Source organism: Felis catus, chromosome D4 (genome assembly GCF_018350175.1).
Source record: "Felis catus isolate Fca126 chromosome D4, F.catus_Fca126_mat1.0, whole genome shotgun sequence".
Classification (NCBI taxonomy): domain Eukaryota; kingdom Metazoa; phylum Chordata; class Mammalia; order Carnivora; family Felidae; genus Felis; species Felis catus.
This window is the reverse complement of record NC_058380.1, coordinates 87,066,248-87,080,646: the sequence shown is the minus strand read 5'-3', so window position 1 is coordinate 87,080,646 and position 14,399 is coordinate 87,066,248. Positions and strand designations below refer to the sequence as shown.

At 49.3% G+C, this 14,399-nt stretch overlaps 1 protein-coding gene across 3 annotated transcripts; it reads right to left on the bottom strand.

Annotated features, from left to right (window-relative positions):
- Positions 1-504: 504 nt before the first annotated feature.
- SET (SET nuclear proto-oncogene) lies at positions 505-11,539 on the bottom strand. Of its 3 annotated transcripts, none has more exons than XM_045042812.1 (8): positions 11,416-11,539; positions 4,535-4,592; positions 3,727-3,869; positions 3,267-3,370; positions 3,049-3,162; positions 2,258-2,428; positions 2,006-2,152; positions 505-1,387 (listed from the first exon to the last, which is right to left on the bottom strand). In XM_045042812.1, exons 1-8 carry the CDS (start codon positions 11,522-11,524, stop codon positions 1,364-1,366), a joined length of 870 nt encoding a protein of 289 aa, XP_044898747.1. In that variant the 5' UTR covers positions 11,525-11,539; the 3' UTR covers positions 505-1,363. The 3 variants fall into 3 exon arrangements, with proteins under 3 accessions (XP_044898747.1, XP_044898748.1, XP_023098580.1); XM_045042813.1 differs by having other exon boundaries at positions 2,047-2,152; XM_023242812.2 differs by lacking the exon at positions 11,416-11,539 and adding an exon at positions 6,144-6,567.
- Between the last annotated feature and the right edge of the window lie 2,860 nt (positions 11,540-14,399).

Sequence of the window (14,399 nt, the reverse complement as noted above, 5' to 3'; positions counted from 1 at the left end):
AGTACTCCTGAGTTTACCACCAGTACGGACTTCTTGTCTGAGAGTCTGTCTTCTCAGCCACGTTTCATGGTGCCAATGAAGGCACGCCAGCAACTGCCCTGTGTGTAATTCGGCATTAGAGCACCAGGTCTGTCTGACAGTGGTGGCAGGCACTAGAATTATATCCAGGTAAATAAAGGCCCATTTTCAAAAATGCCAATTCGAGATACAAATCAAGGGCACAACATAATCATAACGGACTTCTGGGCAATCTGGTACCCCGACTGAGGTGGAGAATTTCAGAAACTGACGGCAAATCGTACCCATGATGGTTCCCGGATTTGGAGACATTAATACATTGATTCAAATCCCTTTCTCAGTCCACACAAGCCCTGAGGTCACCCTGCAAAGTGCGTATCAAAAAATACGGAGTCAGGGTGACAAAGTTTGACAATACGTTACACAAGTCAAACTTGGAAAATCATAATTAAATACACCTGTTCTGAGAGAAAAGCATCAAAATCCTTTGTGTACACATTTAGTTTTATTGTAACAAAGCAACTTGTACACTTTTAACGTTTAAAACTGAGCATCTTTCCTTTCCAGTGAAACAAAAAGAAAATTTAAAAATAAACAGGAACAAAATTACAAGAGAATGTCAATTCCAGATAAGATCCTACAGGTTCTGCTGATTCTCCCATCGAGTGGCAGGGCTCAAATCATCATTAGGAGAGAATTTTATTTTAAAAGTGTCATCTTCAACTGCCAGGATGTCCGTTAAACATCACAATTAAACATGCCAAAGGAGAAGCCATGTTGTCAAAATGCCCACTTAACCCACCCAAACATCTCAAACCCACCCTTTGCTGACCTTCTATAACCCCATTTTTTTAAGTTTTTTTTTCTTTTTTTTAAACAAGAGAAAGTAGACAGATACATGTTGGTAAATGCTAACTGTCCATATTCACATAGAGACACAGTGTAATCTCTGAGCCCAATATACAGAGAAAGGAGGAAAAAAGCTAGAATTCTATGCACTACTACACAGGGGCCTAGCACCCTCCAGCTTCCAGCAGAGCTAAGGGAGCAGAAGGTTTTTCTTTTTTCCCACAGAGCACGGTGGTGTTGATTCCATAAAGTTTTTGTTGAGACAGGAAGGGATAAAAATGAATTTGGAACAGAAAGGGGTAGAGATTCTTTTCCCACTGTATTCTGCTCAAGGTATTTCCCCCCAAAATAAGTTGAGAACCATGGTATAAAGGGAGAGAAAAGAGACTTCAAAAAACAGGGCGAATGAGCACAAGAGGAGGAGGGGGAAAAAAAAAAAAGACTGCAAGTTGCTCCCAGGGACTGGAGAAAATTAAAAAAGGAAGGTTGGAATCCATCAGTCGTCTTCTCCTTCATCCTCCTGTAAGAAAGAAAAGTGGGCAGTTAATCTCCAGGGTTAATTCTAAGGTCATTCCCCAACATTCGTACGGACACTCATGGACTCCCGTAGGACACACTGATGCACTACGGGGACATGTCATTTTACGAACGAAGCCACAAATCGGTCTGTATCAAATCTCAATTGAACGACCCAGTGATGCTGTTTCACATGAATTAGTTAACTTTTCAGTGCTAACCAAAATCTGACCTCTTTCACACCAAGTAAAACAAACCAAGAAACAATCTATTTCGATCTGACTAGAAGGATTTTACTGTTTGTCCAAAACATGCAAATCTGCTATTTAGATTTCTCAGAATCTGACCAGCTGCACTACCCATATCACTTTCATTAAGTACTAGTCAGGGGAAGGGCAGAACAGAGTACGAACCACAAAAGCAGATCTAGTTACAGTTAAAAATCACTGATATAAGGACTGATATAAGAACTTTCTTCCATCTCGAAAAACTAGCTCATCTCACCTACGAATCCTCCCACCGTTGGCCACACCTCTATTACACAATATATACAACCTACAAAATAACAGGGTAAGTTCTTTCAAGATCGGTCTTCTTTGGACTTAACCAAATTCTTTTTTACCTCTCCTTCCTCCCCCTCATCATCATCTTCATCTTCTTCACCTTCATCCTCATCTCCTTCTTCATCAATATCTTCCAATCCTTCTTCTTCTTCATCATCATCATCATCTTCTTCTCCTTCCCCTTCTTCATCATCCATATCAGGAACCTTCAAAAACAAAAACAAAAAGCAAAAAACAAACTACCTTAGGAACTCATTTTCCAACAAATGAGACAGATACAACCTTGAATTAAAAAAACATTCTCGACTCACCAAGTAGTACTGTAAAGGATTGGGCCAAATATCATCTTTGATGACCTCTCCTAACTCATCTGCACCCGCATCAGAATGGTCAGTAAACCAGGTGAAAAAGCTCTCTGGTTCCTCATGCTGTCTCTTCCTGCTGGCTTTATTCTGCGTTTGACTTGAACGTTTCGTCAAATCCTAAATGAAGACAGAAGAACTTCTGACATAGGTTCTCCACAACACTTAAATTTCCCTATAACTTAAGATTTTGACACAAAAGCGGGGGGGGGGGGATCACACTAGTATGTCATCTATACTTGTCATCTAAAAGAAATTATAAAATGTACAGCAGATAAAAACAAAGTCCTAAAATTCTAGGTCTGCAAAGACTTGTCAAATTTTTACAAAAAGCTTCTCCTATAAAGGGGCCATCTAAATTTCACTACTTTACATACAAAATTAGTTCCACTTTGACAACCACTACCCATAACACAGTATAATTGAAAATGGGCTCACTGCATAAATGTAGATATCAATGCAATCTGGCGAGTACCAAGCCATTTGAAAAGCTCAGTAACCCATGTAGGAATCAAAGAAGTTTAGCCTGTTTCTTGAAAAACTCAACACAATAATTTGACAGCTCCAAGCTATTGTATTTGGCTCTAACACAGTGGAGGGTTTTTTTTTTGTTTTTTTCTTTTTTTTTTACATCTTAAGGGTTTGCACTTAACACATTACCAAAGCACCAAGTATTGGTAAGAGGTTCAACTAAACCAAAATACACAAAATGATACTTTTGCCCAACATTCCTCAAATACCTTTCCAGATTTCCATTTGATTTCAGTGGACTTTGAAGATGGATCACCACTCTCATTCAGATGAAATTCTTTGGAGAGAACTTTATTTTCGAAGTAAGGGTTTTCATCAAAATACTACAATAAAGAATTGAGAATTGGAAATCAATACAAACAGCTCTTCTAACCAAAGCTTAAATTAATTTCCACAGTGGCAAACAAGATCACTTATTGATACTTACAAAATCTATTCTGTAACCTGATTTAATATCTTCAAATTCTGTCACTTCAACTCTTGTCAAATAATGCAGAGCCTCTTCATCCTCCTCCCCAAGCAGTGCAGACACTGGACCAGCAAATTACAGGTCAAATGGATATTAAACAGACAATATTAACAAACAATTCAAGTGATGCCTTTTAAAATTTCCAAATTTAGCGAGCATCTTTGATTTCATAAATCCATTAATTGCAAACCAGATGGCTCAGTGTCAGGGCTGTCACTATCTTTTACCAAATAATTAAAGGGAATCTCAAGTTAGAAGATAGTCTCTTCTAAACAGAGAAAGCATTAAACGCAAGCCTCCCAAGTGTTTTAATCTCTGCATGTAACGAACATGTCGGACTAAGTTCTCAAGCAAAGTCCCCCCACTCTTCCACAAATGGACACCCCATACCCTGCAATAGTGCTCTGCCACAACATACCTTGTGGATGGTTGACAAATGTTGTTACCCAAAAATTTGGGATTTTGGCGATCAATTCCGACCTCTTCTGAAAAAATGGTTGGCGGAGTTTGTTATATTTCTGTTCTACTTTCAAAATCTCCTCACTGGCTTGTTCGTTAAGTCTGAAGCAAATGAAAAACCACGTTGACAATTACGATATTTAACAAATACAAAAACTGCCGAAACTACAGAATATCTACTTTTTAGCTTTAGAACAGTACAAAGTACTCACTCATAATAACCAGAACACCTAGATTTTTGGTGTGAAAGACGTCAAAACTAAGATGACAAATTGAGCTACTTCACCAACACACACTCAACAGTTGACAGTTCCTAAAGTAGCCCAACTGAGCATTCTGGTAACATTGTATATTTAAGTTGCCAACTCTATCACCACGCTAAGTTCAATTGTTTCCCTCAGGCAGATTAAGTTTACAAAAAAAAAAAAAAAAAGTTGCTGATCAAGTAACAAAGTTATAACCCAAGCAGGAGCAACACTGATGCCATAATGCCAAACTATCAGAAGCTCAGGCACCGCAATTCAGACAACTTGTAGCCTCTGAAAGCAAACCCAAAGGTCAATGAATATACTTTCTTCAAACTTTTTGATCAACAGAAATGTTTCACAGAAAAATAACACTGACCTTTCAAAAATATTTCTCACTAAGTTGTAATCATCTCCACTTGGCCAGCGGATACAGATTTATTTGACCATAGTTTCAATGATCACCAGGCCGTAAGCTGCATCTCAAAAAACTTCTCCAAAGTAAACTAAGAAAAACTTTACCTGTCTATTTCATTTTGTACTTCATCAATATGTTCAATTGCTTCTTGCTGTTCTTTTTCTGCAAGAAAAAGGTGCATAGGACTCAATACTAATTAGAACACAAAATTAGTTTTCCTGATGTTAACACGACCGGTGACGTGAGTTATACCAATAAAGCAGTTTTTAAAAAAGAAACTGCCTACTACAAGGCATGCTCTCCACGTGTTCACGCCTCTAGTTAACAAATTATTTTTTGATTAAGACTATTCACAAATCATACAATCTGCTAAGCTACTCGAGTCTGCGGCACTTTTTCGAGAGTTCCCTTACAAAAAGGAGACCAATTCTTAAAGTTTCTCCTACGAAAGGTAGTGAATACGCCTTATTCAGAAATTCTTACTGTCTGCTATTCATCACATCGTATGTACCTGCTACACAATAGTGCCAGCTGTTAAGGCCAATACGCAAACCGACCCATGACAATAAGGAAAATGAGGACACCACCTATCTCAGCGGTAGGATCACTTCTCTCACAAAGTTGGAACTACTGCTCAGCATCGATCACAACGAAGACATCAGACGGGCCTGACAGATAAGGACCTCGGATCGGCCCCACCGTCGTAAACACTCGACTCTCCCTCCTTAGAACAGGAGCCCCAGCATTCGACCCTGACCCCTCTCTCCCCTCCAAGCCAATCTCAGGCGGGCTTGGCTCCGAGGCGGCCCCACACGATTTTGGAGCACACTTACGGGAAGCCAGCGCGGAGTCAGGAAACTACGAGCCACAGAAGGGAGAGGGGGAAAAGGGGGTGTGCTACGGGAAGGGTGCCCTTTTGTCCGGGGAGGACGGCAGCACCCACAAAGCCAGGTGGGCGTGAAGGGGCCCGACCGCGCGGTTCATTTCCGGTAACCATCCCGGCGGTGGCGGCCCCCCTGCCGAGAAAGCCTTCGCGGCCAGGGCTGGGAGGGTCGCCGCGGCCCATTGTCAAGCCCCTCCGACACGCCGGCCCGCCGGGCCACGCTTCCCCGCGCCCTGCCGCGACGGGGTGGCCACCCCACGTGGGAAGCGCGCCCGGAGCATCCTCCCGGGCGGCCGGGGCCCAGTGCGCGGCCGGCCGCGTGCTTCCCCGCGCCCCCACCCCGCCCCAGCTCGAGGCGCAGGGCCGCGCCGGGGCCGGCCTCCGGGTGCGGGTGCGGGGGCGCCGCCCGCAGGCCGGGCGCGCAGCGGGGGGGGGAGCCGCGCGGAGGCCCGGCCGCGGGGCCGCGTCCGGCCGCACCATGTGGCGGCGGCGGCGGCGGCGGCGGCTGATGGGAGCGAGGCATCATGGCGGAGCACAATAAAGAGAGGCTTCTCGGGAGGGAGGGAGGGGGAGGAGAGCGAGGGAGGGGGGAGAGGGAGGGGGGGTCTCCTCCGCCCGCGCCGAGAGCAGGCCGCAGCGCCCCCGCCTCGCAGCGCCGTCCGCCGCCGCGGCGCCACCCCGGCCCCGGCCCCGCGCGCACAAAAAAGGGCGCCGAGGCGCGCGCCGGCCCGTCCGCCCGGCGCCCCCCGCGCGCCCCGCCGGCGGCCTGCGGGCCGGGCGGGCGGCGAAGATGGCGGCGCGGGCCGGCCCCCGCCTCGCCTGCTCCTCACCTGAGGTCTCGTCGGCCCCGTCGTGGTTGGAGTTGAGCTCCTTTTTACTGACTTTGGCCGCCGGCGCCGACATGGTGCTGCTCCGCGGTCGGGGGGGGAGCGGGGAGGGGGAGAGAAGGGAAGGCGAAGGGGGCGGGCAGCGGCTTCCCCTCACGCCACACGCGCGGGCGCTCGCTCGGTCCGGCCGCCTCCTCCCGGCGCTCGCTAGCTCGCTCGCTCGCTCTCCCTCCCCCTGGCTCGCGCGCGCTGCCCTCGCGGCCTGACGACGAGGGAGGGGCTGGGGCGGCGTGCCGGGCCCCGGCCCGGGCTCCTGCTTACGGAGGGGAGGCGGCGGCGGCGGGCGGGCGGGCAGGCGGCTCGGCTCCCTCACTCACGCTCCGCGGTCCAGCTCGCTGCTCGCTCTCTCCCCGAGCCGCCTCCTCCTCCTCCTCCACCTCCTCCTCCTCACGGCGAGGGGGGGGGGGGCGGCAGGGCGCAGGCGCGCCAGGCCCCGCGCGTACGCCCCGCCCCCGGCCGGAGAGGCTCGCGCCGCGTCGCCATTGGCTAGGGTGCCGGGACGAGGGGGCGGAGCCGCGGCGAGGAGACACAGGGCCTGGCCGAGAGGCGGGAGGAAGGAACGCCGCGACGTACGGGGCCGGCCCCCCGCGCCGCGCTCCCCTCCCCCGCTTTCCCCTTCTCCAGCCCGACCCGGGACATTTGCGCGCTACGGGCGCGCGGCGGCCCAAGGGGCGGGGCCTTGCCGGGCTGCGTGCAGGCCCCCCGGCAGGCGCGTCACGTGGTGGCGGAGCGGCTTCCCTTCTCGGTGGGGTGGCGCGGGGCGCAGGGGAGAGGGGTGTTACAGCCCCCCAGAAGTGCAGGCCTTGTAGTAGCCTAGCTTCACAGCGGGGCCCGAAAATACACCCACCCCGGGTTCGGCGCCCTGGGACGCTGCTGGGGCATCGTCCCTCTCCGTGGGTGAAGAAGGAAGGCGGCATCTCCATCCTATTTTCCAGTTGGGGAAGATGCCCTTCGGACTCACTCAGGCTTGTTTGTAAACCCCGGAGCTCTCCACTCCACTTAGAAGGCCTTTTCCTGGCTTCTAGTCCAAGCCTCTGCCAAGAAGGCTGTGTGCACTTGAGCAAGTCACTTTTCCCCTCTCTGTACCCGTTTCTGTTATGAAGTTACATAATGCAAAAAAAAAAAAAGGCTGAAAGGGGGAACATTGTATCAAGTGGTGACTTTTAGGCAGAGCCGCGCCAAACTGGAAGTCTGAAGGCAAGAAGTTGCCACGTTCACCCGCGGGTCTTTTTTTGCCCGAGTCGGTGTTTAAATGCTTGCAAGAAACAGCAGAGTGCTGATCGGCCAGTCCCAGCAACAGGAGTAAATCGCATTGAGGCGCACAACTGCCCGAAGGAAGGCCGTGGGCGTTTAGTTCGTTTCACACCTTCAGAGCTAGGACCTACAGCACCTTGCAGTAGAGTGCAAGCCTTTTGAGCCACTAAGTAAGGCCAAGGCATTTCTGGGTTTTTTTGTTTTTTTTTTTTTAGCTTTTTTTAAATTTATTTTTGAGACAGGGAGAGACAGGGCATGAACAGGGAAGGGTCAGAGAGAGGGAGACACAGAATCTGAAACAGGCTCCAGGCTCTGAGCTGTCAGCACAGGGCCCGACGCGGGGCTCGGACTGACGGACCGCGAGATCATGACCTGAGCCGAAGTCGGCCGCTTAAACTACTGAGCCACCCAGGCGCCCCAAGGCATTTCTGTTTAAATAATGCTTTCCAGGGGCACCTGGGTGGCTCAGTCGGTTGGGCGTCCGTCTCTTGATTTTGGCTCAAGTCATGATCTCTCAGTTTCTTGGGTTCAGCCCGTATTGGGCTCTTCCCTGACAGTGTGAAGCCTGCTTAGGATTCTCTCTCTCTCTGCTTCTCCCCCACTTGTGCGGCCTCTGTCTCTCTCAAAATAAATAAATTTTAAAAAAAAAATGCTTTCCAGGTAATGCAAATGCACCTCTGCTTTACTCCCTTGTCCAGAGCCCCAAGGAGGTGGACCACAAAAAGCCTGAAATCTCTCCCTGGGCCTTTGTAAGCAGAACTTGGGGTTGGAGTATTTGCCTTCCTTTCAGCACTCACATTTTACTGTCGGCTCTTAAAGCTCAAGTAGTGTCTTTAATGTTCAAGACGGTCCATTGGTGGGTGATCGATAATGATAAATGTTAAATAAATGGCATACACTCCATGGGTAGAGAATACAAATGTCTTCTTAGGACTTTCCCCCAAACCCAGAAATTCAACTAATCCTTTCCCTCCAAAACCATCCTTAACTGAGCCCAGCTCAGTCCTGTACCTGTCTCAGTTGGACAGGCTTCTTAAAGGAAGAATTATGAGCACCGGAGAGAAGCTGGTAAATGTTTGACAACCAGCTCCCAGAAGAGGAAAAAACACACCAAAATGCCTGATTTGTAGCATTTGCTGTTTTCAGTGGTGTATAAATATTCTCACCATGGCCAATTTCCTGCCACCACTGTGATGTCACTGAACAGCACTGGAATAAAATACCAGGCTCTCGTGCACTGCTGAAACGTGTACCATGGGCCACAGGCTGTGATAAGTGCATGCGCTTTCTCCTTTAATCCTTGCAAAATACAAGGTAGGCATTAATATCCTTATCTCACAGCTAAATTCAATTTTTTTTTAAAAAATGTAAGTGGCAGAACTACAATTCTAAGCCATGCTAGCGGATAACAAGGTCCCTTCCCTAAGACCGGTCTTCCATTCTTTGACATGACATCTGACATCGGGGTTCAGTGTGCACCTAGACACAAAATAATACTTACCCTTCCTAAGTGTGATGTGCCTCTTAATTTTCTACTCTATTTTATTTTCTTTAAATGCAGGTCAAACTCCACTAAATTGATTTTGTGACCCACTAATGGGATGAAACAGTCTGAAAAACACTGTGCTGAGGACTGCTGTTTTCAGACAAAGCCCGCTTACAGCCTTTGAGTACCAGTGACCCAGAGCACCTGTTTCCCACACATCCGCAGGGACTCCGGGGAGCCTTGTAATGCCTTCTGCTTAGGCAGTGGGCTTCAGGTCTCCTTTCCAACCACCCCTAGCCCTTAGACCCATCCTGCTCCTCTTCCTGACCTCTCCCGCAACACTTCTCAAGACGAATGCAGGGAGCACGCACTAGGAAGTGGAAGAGAAAGAGAAAGCAAAAGGCAAAAGTCTCAGTAAACAAGGGAGTGGCATGGACACACCAAGAGATAATTCACCCATGGTGAATTAGTCACTGTGGTCTCCCCCTCTCCAACATGAAGAGCTCTGCATTCTCTCCTTGGCCTCTCACCTCCCTCCAGACACTCCTCCCTCTCCTCTCCTCCCCAGCTTCCTTGGAAGAAGGAGAGCCCTGCAGCTTAAAGATTGGAGGAGAGATGCAGGCATTCTCAACCGCACAGCAGTGTCCCGAGATGACTGGGAAATCTTCACTAGGATGACCTCCAAAACCTACCCCCTCCACCTCTCTGAGCCTCCTTTTTTTCTGATCTGTAAAGTGGGATTCTTCCCAGCTTCAGTTATGAGGGCTGATGGATAGAGAAGTGCTTAGCACCGTGCCTGGCTGGCTGGTGCCCAGTTGAGTGGCATGAGCTGTCATTTGGACTTAGATGAACCACCTTGGAGGAACTATGGTTGTACCTTCCGATCCTTTCTAGTCCTGTTGATTCTCCCAAGAAGCTAAACAGAAGGCGACCAGGAGGACTCATACACATGTTACTGCTCGCAAGTGGGAAGATATTTACTATCCATCAAGAGCACTGATTATGAGCCATCCGATGTGTTGAGTGTTCCCTATCTATTTAAGCTGCACAGCAAACCTAACAGATGGGTTCTGTTGAACCCGTCTTACAGAAGAAGGAAGCACAGGTTATGTCACTTGCCCTCAAAAATCACACAGCCAGGCGAAGCCAGGTGTCCAACCCTAGCTGTCCAGCTTTACCATGGGCGGGGGGGGGGGGGGGGGTATCAGCTGGGCAGGTCTTTTGCATCTCATTTGGAAGGGGATGGCTGTAGAGACCCATTCAAAGTCAAACTTGCCATGTCACCGAGCAGACCCACTGGGCATCACGACAAGGACTCTGGGTCCAGTGCTCCATTCCACAAGCGTGGCTGGATCTCAGCCACGTCGGCAAATTAGGGCTCCAAGCCCCTCCCCTCTGCACTTAGGTAGCCTGCTGTCACGTTTTCCTAGCACATGGCTTTCCTGGCTTCTACTTATCCAAACCCAACCCCCTCGAGGTCCCCACCGTATCCCCACGCCATCGGCGAGGCCTAATCAGATGAACAAACCACACCGACTGGCTCCAAGCAGTGTGTCTGGAAAGCACACCCTCACCTCCAAGTTAACAGTTAATGGGGAGAAAGGGGCAGACGTGAAAGAAACCGACAATTACAAAGCAATGAGGAAGGGGCCGGGCTGGGGGCGACTCTGGGCACTACAAAGGGCAGAAGCAGGCTCCTAACACCCAGCAGCTGTGGCTCAAAGGAGAGTGCCTGCAAGAAGTGACTTATCCGCAGAAAGCTGCAGAATGAGGAGAGGAGCCCAGGTGGGGGAGAGAGTGATCCAGGCAGAGGAAAAGTGGGCCTGGAGGCGAGAGAGGGGAAGAGAGGTGCCAGAGGGAGCATGAACCTGGAGAGGAGCGCAGGGACCGGGTGGACTGGTGGAGAGGTCTCTCAGTCTATATACCTAGAGGGCCGAGGGGAGGCAAAGAAGGGTTTTAAACCAGGGAGTCATGTGATTGGCTTTGCTCAGGCAGGATGGGGGGAAGGGGGAGGAGGAAGCTGGAAGCAAGAGGAGTGGCAGTAATCCCGCCAGGGTTGTGGGCAGGCAGGCGGCAGCCGCAGGAAGGAAGTGGATGGATGTGAGAGGTACTGAGAAGGAAGAACCACCAGGACTTGGGGATTTATTTGGATGAGGAGGGGAGAAGGAGAGGAAAGGGGTCGCGCACGATGCAGCCTCAGGCTGGCCGGTGGTGCCACTCACCAAGGCAGGGAACTTGGGAGGAGTGAGTTTGGGGGCGGAGACAGCCTCGCCTAGGTGTTGGGATGGGGGCAGGGATGAGCTGCCACACGCTCCAGGTTTCTGAGTTTCGCCCCTTTTTTTCTTCACACCAACCTGATCCACTCACCCCGTGCTGCAAACCCTTCGGGGTGTTTGGGGTCTTATCTCAAAAGGCACGGGGGGGGGGGGGGAAGAATCCCTTAAGTCTCCGATAAAGTGTAGTGTAGGAACGTACCTCCCTTCGGCAAGTGCTGAGAGGTGGACGTCTCCTCTGGCTTGAGGGCAGCAGGCGGTCTCGGCTTCTTCGTTTGGGGTGGGAGTGACGACTGGCGTTTGGGGGCCATGCCGTGAAGGAAGTCCACAAAACCTGGGCAGACACCGTTCTGGAAGAAGCTCTGACGAACTGAGGCAGCCCCAGGTGGCAGGGGTTTAAATCTACCGGGAGCCGCCGAGAAGGGATATTTACATGACAGTGGGACACACACCCTGCGCCCTCCCCTCCAGCCTCTTCCCTTCCCTCCCACCCTCCCAGAAAGATCAACTTCTTTTAATTGCTGTCTGCACTTGCCTACAGGGCATTCTCGGCTCTGGGGGGGTAAGAGGAGGTATTTCCTGTGGGAGCTGTTCTGTGTTCCCTAGGACCCTCTGGGTCTTGACTGGAAACACCAGCGGCCTTTCCCTAATCCTCTAGATAGGCAGAGTTTCTGCCTTTGAGAACTGTCTGCTTCCCCCCCACACACCCCCACCCCCGCCTTTGGCCTCTAGATTTAAACATGCCATTACCTCACCTCAGCCTGGAACATTCTTCAGGGCCAATACCCTCACCCCCCATCCCCACGTCTGGCTGATTCCCACCCAACCTCCAGGTCTCAGCTTGGAGACATAAGTGGATGTTGAAATACGAAGTCCCCATCAAGAATTGCAAAGGAAGAGGGAAAAGCAAGTACGCTTGAGAAGACTTGGAACCTTTTGGAAAAGGATAGAAGGTTGAGTTTGAAAAAAACTTCAAGAGGCATCCTGTCCGGAGGGACGAGGAGAGGAGGGTCACAAACTTCAGCGTCTCTTGCAGCCCGTCAGGTAATAGCTATGCACGAGCTAGCAACCGGATTCCATAATAGCTGGTGGCAGGTGGGGTGGCACAGCTACTTGGGGAAAACTGGCCACTCCACCACACCTGAACCTGTGCTCAGCACTTCTACTCCCACTTGTATTCCCGCCAGAAATGCACGCCTGTGTATTCGCGTATGTGCGATGAATGTGTACAAGAATGTTCAGGGGCGCCTGGGCGGCTCAGTCAGTTAAGTGACCAACTCTTGATATCAGCTCAGGTCGTGATCTCACAGTTTATGAGTTTGAGCCCTGCATCAGACCCTGTGCTGACAGTGCAGAGCCTGCTTGGGATTCTCTCTCTCTCTCTCTCTCTCTCTGCCTGTCCCCTGCTCTTGCTCTCTCTCTCAAAAATAAATGAATACACTTTAAAATAAAGTAAAAAGACTTTTTTTTTTTTTTAAAGAATGTTCAGGGTGAGATTCATAACAGTAAAAATCTGGAAACAAAAAAAATATATCAATGGTTGAATGAATACATTTGTGAGATATTCACACAACGGAATATGATAAAGCCGTGAAAATAAAGGAACCACAGCCACCTACCACCATGTGGTTGAAACCTACAAACATAATGTGGAATGAAAGACACTAAACATAGAATAGGCTGTGTAATTTCATTTATGTAAAGTACAGAAGCAAGCAAAACTTCTCTATGCTAGTAGAACCCCGGAATGTGGTTAACCTTGCCTTGAGGAGGGACATCATTAAAAGGGGACATGAGGGGGGCGCCTGGGTGGCTCGGTCGGTTAAGCGTCCGACTTCGGCTCAGGTCACAATCTCACGGTCCATGCGTTCGAGCCCCGCGTCGGGCTCTGTGCTGACAGTTCAGAGCCTGGAGCCTGCTTCCGATTCTGTGTCTCCCTCTCTCTCTGCTCCTCCCCTGTTCATGCTCTGTCTCTTTCTGTCTGAAAAATAAATACACGTTAAAAAAATAAATAAATAAAAGGGGACATGAGGGGCCTCTAGAATCCTGGTGCCTGGTTTCTGGATCTGGGACTGGCTACACCACTGTGCTTGGTTTATGACATCTGTGTTGCCACATGTCTGGTTTTCCTAAAGAGAAGCCAGAGTACACATTTTTATGTGAACTCTCTGGATTGTTTTGTTTTGTTTTGTTTTGTTTTGAGAGAGAGAAAGAGAGAGGGAGGGAGGGAGGGAATATCCCAAGTAGGCCCTGCACTGACAGTGCCTGGATAGCTCAATTGGTTGAGTGTCCAACTTTGGCTCAGGTCATGATCTCATAGTTTGTGAGTTCGAGCCCCACGTCGGGCTCTGTGCTGACAGCTTGGAGCCTGGAGCCTGCTTTGGATTCTGTGTCTCCCTCTCTCTTTGCCCCCCCTCACTCGTGCTCTCTCTCTCTCTCTCTCTCAAAAATAAATAAACATTTTTTAAAAATTAAAAAAACTTTGTTTTTCCCCACCAATTCCACCCATTTTAAAAAATGTTTATTTATTATTTGAGAGAGAGAGACCACAAGTGGGGGTGGGACAGAGAGAGAAGGGGACAGAGGATCTGAAGCATGCTCTGCACTGACAGCTTCTGTGCTGACAGCAGGGAGCCCCAAGCAGGGCTCTAACTCATGAACTACAAAAGCAAGATCATGACCTGAGCTGAAGTCGGACACTCAACAGACTGACTCACCCAGGCGCTGTCCCCCATCAATTACCCTCTTAACAAAATAAACCTTAGGCATAAGTCAATGATGTTAATGTTGGTAAAAAGTTCAGTTCTTTCTGGTAGAAGACCCCCCCCCACACACACACCTCTTGCTCCCCTCCATCCCTCCATCCTTTGTCAGTTTCTGAGGGACTTTGGGCTCCTTCTAAGACACTTTGAAAGTCACAAGTGTGTTGATTTTACAGATGAGCAAGCTAAGACCTCAGAGAAGTAATTTGCCTAAGGTCCCTAAGGTCACCAGGAGAATAACTAGTAGCTAGAACCAGGGTCTTGAAGTCACTTGATCCTGGGGATGCACCTTCTAATCAGCCTCAGTCTCACTGTTTATGTCTGTAAAATAGGTGATAATAACGCCTGCCTCTTTGTTTTAGGATTTTCTTTTCTTTTTTTTTATTTTTTTTCAACGTTTATTTATTTATTATTTTTTTTTGTG

Coding starts and splice junctions, on each gene's coding strand:
- SET (XM_045042812.1), bottom strand. CDS start 11,524: ATGGCCCCCAAACGCCAGTCGTCACTCCCACCCCAAACGAAGAAGCCG. Junction 3,371..3,726: donor ATTTGTCAACCATCCACAAG/GTATGTTGTGGC, acceptor TTGCTGGTCCAG/TGTCTGCACTGCTTGGGGAG. Junction 3,163..3,266: donor CAGGTTACAGAATAGATTTT/GTAAGTATCAAT, acceptor TCTTTATTGTAG/TATTTTGATGAAAACCCTTA.